Source organism: Chrysochloris asiatica, unplaced genomic scaffold (genome assembly GCF_000296735.1).
Source record: "Chrysochloris asiatica unplaced genomic scaffold, ChrAsi1.0 scaffold00007, whole genome shotgun sequence".
NCBI lineage: Eukaryota > Metazoa > Chordata > Mammalia > Afrosoricida > Chrysochloridae > Chrysochloris > Chrysochloris asiatica.
Window position 1 is genome coordinate 7,510,471 of NW_006408525.1, and position 10,380 is coordinate 7,520,850.

At 39.3% G+C, this 10,380-nt stretch overlaps 1 protein-coding gene across 2 annotated transcripts in view; it reads left to right on the forward strand.

The window, feature by feature from the left end:
• The window catches only part of BCAS3 (breast carcinoma amplified sequence 3), a 701,971-nt gene that overhangs the window by 354,607 nt on the left and 336,984 nt on the right, over positions 1–10,380 (forward strand). For both annotated transcript variants that reach the window (XM_006832356.1, XM_006832357.1), the window contains 2 exons: positions 5,291–5,487; positions 8,072–8,169. In XM_006832356.1, coding sequence (XP_006832419.1) covers positions 5,291–5,487; positions 8,072–8,169 — 295 coding nt within the window. The remainder of the gene's footprint in view (positions 1–5,290; positions 5,488–8,071; positions 8,170–10,380) is intronic.

The following is a 10,380-nucleotide window of genomic DNA, read 5'->3' on the forward strand; positions in this document are numbered from 1 at the left end:
TAAAGTGAGAAAAAAAAAAAAAAAGCATGAATCCACTGTTTTTATTTTTGGAATTTTTATTGTTTTACCCTTAGAGCAAAGTGGAAAGAATTGTTAACTCTGAAATATCACCAAGAATTCATCAATTGCCTTTCCAGATTAAGAATTCTTGTAAATACTGGTGAGGTGATACATATATACACATGTAAACGTATATAACATATATATGTATATCCTCACACTAAAATTTGAGAAATTCTTAATATGGAAAGGCAATAAAATCAATCCGTGATGCTTATATTTATGCAAATGAAATTTGCATAAATATATATGTTTCAAACAATTTATCTCTACCTTTAGGAATTTGGGATTTAGATGGTCTTCTTGGAACTCTTCCATTTTTCAACTTTAAAAAGTCATAATGCATGCTGTCAGTGTGAAAGTATGTACAATATATTTTGCCCACACCACCCAGAGGTGCCTCAGAAGAAAAACCTAGCTATCTACTTGGAAAAAAATCAGCCCTTAAACAATCTGTGGAGCACAGGTCTAGTCTGACATGTCTGTGGTCGCCACGAGTCTGAATCTTCTGGAATGCAGCTAACAAGAACCTTGGAACACATTTTCTTTTTTTTTCAAACTTTTATTTGTTAATTAAGTGAAGGTTTGCAGACAAGATTATCAACTTTACATTCAACAAATTATATGCTTTGCTTCATCTCAATGATTACAGTCTTCTCCCTGCAACAACGGTGATCCTAATTCCTCCATATGGTTCCCTATGTACATCTTATAATTCACAAATGAACAAAGCAAAAATATTTGATGTATACATACAAAACAATATATATTCATTTAAATGTCCCATGGGCACACTGTGCAAGCCAGCCTCCTGCCCCCAGGTGCATGACCTAGAACCCAAAGCTGCTCTGTCTCTCCATGCTACCATCTCTGCTTCTCTAGGTAGGATCTCCTGCTCTTCCTTCTTAATGGTTCTGGAATCAGCTCTTCCTGAAAGAAAAGATTAACTACTCCCCATTTTTAGTTACACATCTTCTATAATTACAGTTGTGACAACCACAGTCCTGCCGACATCCCCTTTCACCAAATCCATCTGGAGAAGATGAAAACTATTCAGTGGGGATTCTACTTTACCCACCTAATTCTGAAACTAAGCATACTCATGAAAGATTGTAAGCCAGCCACTTCATGGCTTTATGTTGTTGTTGTTATTATGTGCCGTGGAGCTGGTTCCGACTCATAGCGACCCTGTACACAGGGTTTCCGAGGCTGTAAATCTTTACAGGAGCAGAAAGCCTCATCTTTCTCCTGCAGAACAGCTGGTAGTTTCTAACTGCTGACCTTGATGTTTGTAGCCCGATTCGTAACCACTACACTACCAGAGCTACTTTCATGCCTTTATATCCCCCCATTTTTTACAGCCAATGTCAACTCAGTATACTTGAGAAAGCAAACTTGTTCCTTGATATGAAAAGTCCTAACATTCCATTTGGAATTTTGAACTGCATCCATAAGCAAAAGTCCAGTTCATCAAATTGTAACAAGTTATACTTGCTCACAATGTCAAACATCTTCATGTTCATCCGCTTGAGTTCTGCTTAACTAGACATCCAAGCTAGGTCAAAGGAGTACCAGTTGCAAGATTGGGAGTTCACACATACCTCCCTTCACTTCAGACCAGCTGGCTGCTTCACTCTCAGGCTTAGCTCCAAGGGGGCTAGTTCAGTTTTCATGGGCTCAGGAGTTCAAACATCACCTTAAACTTCAGACCAGCCAGTCCTTCCTCTTCTCTATCTCTCACCTCAAAGTCAATGGGTGTCAATAGAACATGGCCAAACTCATTGCTGCAGTTCTTCCACTTCCACTCACAAGTAGACCCTGGTAATCACCAGCTAACATACTAGACTGCTCATGGGTTCTCTTTAAGCTTCAGTCTTAGAAGGGGGTTTTCCCTGATGGATTGACTTTTCTTGTTTGATGCCTCTAAAGTAAACAGCTTGCTTGAAATTCAAACAGCCAGTCTACTTTTTTTTTCTGCATGTATTTCTTTCAATAAGAAATCATCTGTCCTCCCAGAAGTTCTTGATTGGTCTGCATGTCTTTTTAAGTAGGAATGTCCTAACTTAGAAGGTTCTAAGTGAGACTCAAGCTTCCAACTAAAGGCCCCACACTCGACCAAGGCTAACAAGAAATCTATTTCCCTGGGCAAATTCTAACTCCCCTTTTAGCAAATCCATTCAGTTATAAGCTAAAGGTGAACTTTTAAGCATCTGTAATCTTAATTCCCAATATTTATTTGTCAAATATAAATGTCTATTTTTATATTTAGGCAGGGAAAAATATATAAAAATTTATACATTTATATGTTTGTTGTTGTTAAGTACCGTGGAGTTGGCGCAGGCAGGGAAAAATAGTATCCACAAGACTATCAAGTACCTGAACATTTTTTCCCCTCCTTTACCCATTCAAACTGTGTCTCGAACCCTTCATCACAGAACACTGTTTTTCCAAGGTTGTGTACATATCACTGTTTACCACTATCTCAAATTAGCTTATGCTTCCTCCCTTCCAGTCCTGGTGTGGTGCTATGTGTTAATGCGCCGGACCGCAAAGTCATTTGAACTGCAAGGTCAGTGGTGGTTCAAGCTCACCAGCTCCTTGGAAACCCTATACTGAGTCACTATGAGTCGGAACCGACTCTACAACATTTAACAACAACATACCTCCCTAAGTCTTCCCTTAACTTCATTGCTTATTTGCCATCCTCCCTCTTCTTGTGCATTGCTCTCCCTTCCTGTCACCCACCCCTGGTATTCATCAAAGAGTGTTTCTTTTAGTATGAAAACCTTTTCTTAAGCTTTTACATTAATAGTCTCATGGGAAGCCCCCGGTTCTGTCTCATGCCCTGGTTCTTGGTTCTGCTGCTGCTGCCCCTCTGCCACTCTCCAATGTCACAGCTTTCTGTCCCTAGGTTGAAGGAGTTCATTGCACAGGGGTCTTGGGGTCCAAAGTATGCACACCACTCGTGGCTCTTTCTTCTTAATGGTAGTGAAATCCCCCACTGCTGCTTTTGAGATGGTTCCTTTTAAACTCATGCTAGAGGGTTCAAGTCTTTACAATTACAATGAACTCTGCTAAAACCCACACCTGAATCATGTCATCCTGTCTGTATCGTTTCCCACCGTCTCTTACCCAGACCCAGAAGGGAAGAAACATTTGATAGGCATTACAAACTATGGCTAGAAGAGACAGTAGATAATTCCAGACACTATTTGTTGTTGTTAGGTGCCATCGAGTCGGTACTGACTCATAGCGACCCTACGCACAACAGAACAAAGCATTGCCTGGTCCTGGACCAACCTCACAATTGTTGCCATGCTTGAACCCATTGATGCTGCCACTTTGTCAATCCATCTCACTGAGGGTCTTCCTCTTTTTCTCTGACCCTCCACCTTTGTAGTTGTTGTTAAGTGCCGTGGAGTCGGTTCCGACTCATAGTGACCCTGTACAGGGTTTCCGAGGCTGTAAATCTTTATGGGAGCAGAAAGTCTCATCTTTCTCCCGTGGAACAGCTGGTAATTTCAAACTGCTGACCCTGAGGTTAGCAGCCCGATTTGTAACCACTACACTACTACACCCTCCACCTTACCAAACATGTTATCCCTTTCCAGTGACTTGTCCCTCCTGACAATATGTCACAAGTATGAGAGACGAAGTTTGGCAATGCTGGCTTCCCAAAAGCACTCTGGCTGCACTTCTTCCAACACAGATCTATTGGTTCTTTTGGCAGCCCATGGTACTTTCAGTATTCTCCTCCAGCACCATAACTCAAAAGCATCAATTCGTCTGTGGTCTTCCTTATTCACTGTCCAGCTTTCACATGCATATGAGGTTATTGAAAATATCATGGTTGGGTCAGGCATACCTTAGTCCTCAAGCTGACATTTTTGGTCTTCAGATACCATAGGATGTAACAATTAAGAGTTTTATGTTTTAATAGTCTTTTGCCAAAGGGTTTTAATAGTTCGGTTTAATAGTTTTTATTAAAACTGTGTTTTAATAGTCTTTCACCAAAGGGTTCCATATTTGACCTCTTATTTAAATTGTTCATTTGTAAAATCATATAGTATGTATATTTTCTGGTTTTTCTGTTGACTTCTACTTTCTTCCTTGTCTTTACAATATTTAATATTATATTTGCAACATTCCCTACCCCCTCCAAAGAGCATGGTATTCATAAAGCATTTTGGTGTTACTATTTGCAGCACATAAAATATGTGTTAATAAAATATGATTAAGAAAACACTCTTAACAAGTAATAGTGTTTCAAAGACAAAAATCCAGGTTGAGAAAAGATATATGGTAATGTGTTTATCTCGATAGTGGAGTTTGGGGACTTTGAGAAGGATCTCTGGTAGCATAGTGGTTACGAACCAGGCTGCTAATCTCACGGTCAGCAGCTTGAAACTACCAGCGGTTTATGGGAGAAAGATGAGGCTTTCTGCTCCCATAAAGATTTACAGTCTTAGAAACCCTATGCAGGGTCACTATGAATCGAAACCAACTCCACAGCACATAACAACAACAGGAGTCCTGGTGTGGTGCTGCAGGTTAATGCACTAGACTGCAAACTCAGTTTGAACTGCACGGTTGGTGGTTAAAGCTCACCAGTGGCTCCTTGGAACCCCTAGACAGGGTTGCTATGGGCCGGAACCAACTTGACGGCACTTAACAACAACAACTGTAAATGTTGGAGTCTTGGTGTGGTGTTGTTAGGTAGGTCTTGGACTGCAAGGTCAGCAATTCAAATCAGTCCATAACAACTGTTTTCTGGTGTTAACATTTTTTCCAGGCCTTTTGTTTTTTTTTGGATAGTTCAAGAACAACTTTAAGTTTTTCATGAGTTTGATCCTCAGTGAAGGAATTACTTTAAATCTGTGACTTTAATAGGTGTTGTTTGCATATAATTGGAAAGTACTGTTTAGACTATATGAAAAGATAGTCCCTAAGGAGCAGATACTAGTTAGATGAGGTAAGCTACCAGTTCTTTTATCTTCATGTATATACAAAAAGAGTATTTTCTGTTTGGTTGTTTATGGAGGGATATACTGAATGTCTAAATAGGCTGTGATTCACCTTTGATTTGTGGATTCCCTTTCCTGCTCCTACTCATTGAAGATCGACTTCTTAAAGAATGTGTTGAGGGAAAGGAAGTGTGTGTAGGGTGTCATGAAAGGCTCTCAACAGGAAATCATAATACATTTAACTCATGGTTCCTACTTTCTTCCAGGTTGAAATTGTTACACACACTGGACCCCACAGACGTTTGTGGATGGGTCCACAGTTCCAGTTCAAAACCATCCATCCCTCAGGCCAAACCACAGTCATATCATCCAGTTCATCTGTGTTGCAGTCACATGGTCCAAGTGATACTCCACAACCCCTTTTGGATTTTGATACAGATGATCTTGATCTTAACAGTCTCAGGTAGGCAGTGATTTGAATGATAGTTAATATGTTCATTTGAATGAGTGTTGAAAGCAATATTTGCATTTCCCCTCTTGATACAGTGTTATGTTTTACACTTACATTCACTGTTGTTACTTGTGATTCATTAAGAGAGATGTGAAGAAATGAATTTCTCTCACATCCAGTAATATTTTGTTTTGTGTTAATTTCCTTAGAATTGAGTATTCAGTGCACTTTTTAAAGTCATCCAATTTAAGGAGCTCTGGTAGTGTAGTGGTTACCAATCAGGCTCCAAACCTTAAGGTCAGCAGTTCGAAACTACCAGCTGCTCCGCGGGAGAAGCATGAGGCTTTCTGCTCCCGTAAAGATTTACAGCCTTGGAAACCTTATCTATACAGGGTTGCTATGAGTCGGAACTGAGTCCTCGGCACATAAACCACCACCAATTTTATGATACCTTGCTTATATTTCTAGTTGCTTGAAGTCTGATTATAATCTCTTTACCTAATCTTTCTGATGTTGGCATCACCTTCCAATTATATTTCTTGTAAATGATTTTAAATTATATTTGTTTGATTAGAATATTGTCCTGTTTGGTGAAGTTATAATTTTTATATTAGTCAATGTTTATAAATTTTTAGATTTCACTTGTAATTTCCATTTAATAAACTGAGTTGGAACCAGCTTGGTGACACTTAACAAAAACAACTCTTAATGGTCCAACTCCTGTTATAGATCTTCTCTTCCTGCTGTGGACTGCGTCCTTCCCCCCCACTCTGTGCTTTTATTATCTGTCATTTATTTTCACACTTTAGTATTCTTTTGCATGTATATTCTATACTGTATATCTGCATGTATGTTGTTGTTGCTAAGTCGGTATCAACTCACAGCGACCCTGTATAGTGTTTCCCCTGTATAGGAGCAGCTGGTGAGCTTGAACCACCAGACCTTGCAGTTCAAAGTGACCATGTAGTCCAGCGCATTAACCAATATTGCCACACCAGAACCAGCATAGTGAATTGTGAGGTGGGCTGCTAACCACAAGGTCAGCAGTTTAAATCAACCATTCGCTCTGTGGAAGAAAAGCGAAGCTATTCTCATAAAGATTTACAGCCCCAGAAACCCTATGCATAGTAACTGTGAGTCGGAACTGATCTGATGGCACCTCGCCACCACCAGCACCACCACCATGAAGATTTATAGCCTCGGAATTCATAAACAGGGTCGCTATGAGTAGAACCAACTTCATGGTGCACCACCACCACCGTAAAAAACAAAGAAAACTCGCTGCCATGGAGTCAATTCCGTCTCATAGTGACCCGATATAGCATTTCCGAGGCTATTAAGTCTTTATGGAAACAGAAAGCCTCATCTTTTTCCCCTGGAGCAGCTGGTGGGTTTGAACTACTGACCTTGCAGCTAGTAGTAGTACAGTGTTTATCCTAAGAGACACCTATATCTGCACAGAGACCTAGTCTTTCATATTTTCTTTCCTGTTTGTTCCCAGAATAATGCTGACACATGACTAATATTTAGCAAATACTTACTTGCTAAATGAATTACCTGAGTTACTTACAAATTTATTCTAACAAGTTTTTGTTCCTTAAGTTACCTGGGACTCTCGTATCTTTTAGTCACATTGAGATGTTTTGCATTGATAGTATTTATTCAAATGCAACTAGAAGTCGATTCTTGGCATTTATAAATTTAGAAATCTCAGGGAAATTGAAATTGCTTGTAGTAAATTACAGTTTTGCTGAGGCTCTAATGAAATCGTTTATGCTAATTAGTTACTTTACTGGCAATTTTATGAGGTGAACTTGGTTAGTAGTGATCCTAGCTAAATACGGTGCAGCTTCATCCTAATACAGCCTTTGTTGTCCTATGCTTCTTGTCATGTGTGATATAACTTCCATTAAGGTTTTTAAAGGAGTCCTGGTATGGTGCTGCAGGATAAGTACTGGACCGCAAAGTCAGTTTGAACCTCAAGGTTGGTGGTTCAAACTCACCAACTGCTCCTCAGAAACCCTTTACAGGGGGGTTACTCTGAGTCAGAACTGACACAATGACACTTAACAACAACTACAAGGTTTTTACAGAGGGTACTTCTAGCAAAATTTTGTGTGGTGCTATAGGATAAGCACTGGACTACTAACCACAGATTGGTGGTTCAAACCCATCATCTGTTCCTTGGAAACCCTATACAGGGTCACTGAGAATCAGGATTGACTGGACAGCACTTACCAACAATAATAGCAACAACATCCCTTGTCAATGTCTCAAAAATGTTTTGTTTGCTTTCCCATTCTACTTATTTACCTCTTTAAATGAATGCAAATTTTCAATCCTTTATTTAAAAACTGATTGAATAAAAGACCCAGATAAATTGAGAAGAGTGGGGAAAAAGGAGAGACTGTCTGCACAGCTTTAGTTGTTTGCAGCAATTAGAGACTGCCACTACCCGGCTTGTCTGGTTTTAAAATGAATGGTTCTTTAATGGATTGGGCTATTCCAACAGTCCTGATTTAAGGTTTGTTGTAGTAAGCAGCAGTTTTGACGCCAGTGGCATATGTGAATTAAATTAAATTAAATTGCATTGCAGGATCCAGCCAGTCCGCTCTGACCCAGTCAGCATGCCAGGGTCATCCCGTCCAGTGTCGGATCGAAGGGGAGTTTCCTCAGTGATTGATGCTGCCTCAGGTAGAAAACCACCCCGAAATGTCTACTGGGTGGTTCTGTACATTTTTCATTTCTTTCCTTGCACAATGGGGAGGATGATACTTAGTTGCCTTCCTCGTTGTTTGTGTTTTGGGGTGTGTTTGTGTGTGTAACACAGCACTCTGCTTGCATTTGTTACTTAACAATGCCATGCTTTTAAACATTCTTCAGGTTGGTAAATGATGCGGTGGAGTTGGCACTTGATTAAATGTAATGAACCCAGTATTGAAGGCTACAGGGTTGATGACGGTTTTGCCTTTGATCACTCAAATGTGGAGAAGCAGCCTTGACAGAGAATGTAAATACAATATATGGATTCAATTTACTCAACCTGTTGAGCATCAAAGTGGCTGATCTGTGGAAGTAGAGTCCAAATGCTATAGCCTGAATGGTTTTATTATTGAAAGCATAAAGTTTAGAAATTCATTAACTTAACTCTAGTCTATCTATCGTGGTTATTAACTTCCTATCCTTGGGATCCAGCCATGAATATGTATCAGTATACTGGAAGCAGATCTTTACCTTTGTAGATGGTAGTTGCTACATTAGTATAGTAGAATTCTTTTCATTAGGCATGGCTGCTACATTATCGATCTGTTAGTAATAATTGTTTTTGGACATTTTCCCTCTTTTTTTTTTTCTTTTGGTGCAAGTTTACATAGCAACTTAATTTTCCATTCAACATTTTACACACCAGTTTTTCCATGACCCCTGCAATGTGTCGGCACCTCCCCCATTTTCATCCCTCAGTTTCTCTGCCCGGCCTTGCCCTCTCATTGTTGCTTTTGGGAGTAATCATCTTTTATTTCCCCCAATCATCTCTACACTTAATAATAAAGAAAATAGGGACAGTGGTGCCTTGCATTATTGGGCAGCCGTGGAGCATCTGAAGACAATACACAGCAGGATTTTGTCAAGAAAGAAGTCTTTACAAGTAGAATGATTAAACCCACAGCCTTAGTCAAACAGTTGAGTCAGAGAGGATTTTAATCTATAATGATTTCAAAATCCCTGGAGACTGCTGATTTGATTGAGGCTTAAACAGTGAAAGAAAATGGGAGCAAACACAAAACTGATTTGTGAAGGTCGCTTTTAAAAGACCAGTGCTTCTGTTTCTGACGGTGTCTATGGTTGTATTTTGAAGTTATGAAGCAAACGTATTTTGTACATTTTCTATGCTTTCTGATTCTTTGGTCAGTGGATTGTAACTTGTGCCTTACTTCAGTGTCTGTGTCCAGAGCTGTGCCTTCAGTTTTAATAAGCTTATATTTTTGAGGACTCATAATTGTTCCTGTGCTTTCACTTGTCCCCTGGAAACAAGCACAGAAATGTGTCTCTCTAGCCCTGTATCTCTGGATTGAATAGCTATTGAGGGAGGTGTCTTAAGTAATAAATCTGTTTGATATTCTTGGTCTGAAAATGGCAACAGATTTTCCTGGTCTGGAACTATCTTTTACACTTGCAAAGTTTGAAAATGATGTACGTTAGCCTAGAGTATGTTCTTCAAGACGACAGCAGTGGTTCTGGTAGGAATTTTTAAACTTTCTTGAACTGTCAGATTAATGTGTAAGAGAGGAAAAGTGGCTAACTACTTTTCACTTACTAAAGAAGTTACCATATTCACAATTACAGTCTGACATAATACTGTAGTATTTATTGTGTAACACGGTCTCAATTTTAGCTCTTTGCATAGCTGTCTTACTCAATGAAGAGTAGCATCAGTGAATTGCTGTACCATAGTTTTGTTTATTTCTGTTTCAAGAAAAGTTTTTTTATTGATTTTTGAATAAGGAATTTGGCTTTACCACAGATAAATTTTAGAAGTTTATAGGTTATTGCTTTTAGGTTCTGAGTCTCTGCCTGAAAGAACCAGTGTCTTGTGTTGGGAAAAATGCGTCTTGGTGGATAAGCCCTATTGTCATTTTTCTAGACCAGCTTTCAGCCCAGAAAACTGGAGTGCTTTTCTGAAAGACATCCTTGAACAATGAAACATGCGTGCTGCTTTGAGCTAGCAAAGCCCCCATAGATGAGGACTTGGACTTTGATTCTTTTGTTCTCTTACCATCTACCTCCTAAGAGGTTTAGATACCTTTCAAATAAGGAACAAATGTTACACAGAGTTTTGAGTGTATAAATAATGTTTGTTTCCATCTTCATTTATTCCTTCTCCTATTCTTTTTTTTTTTTTTTTTT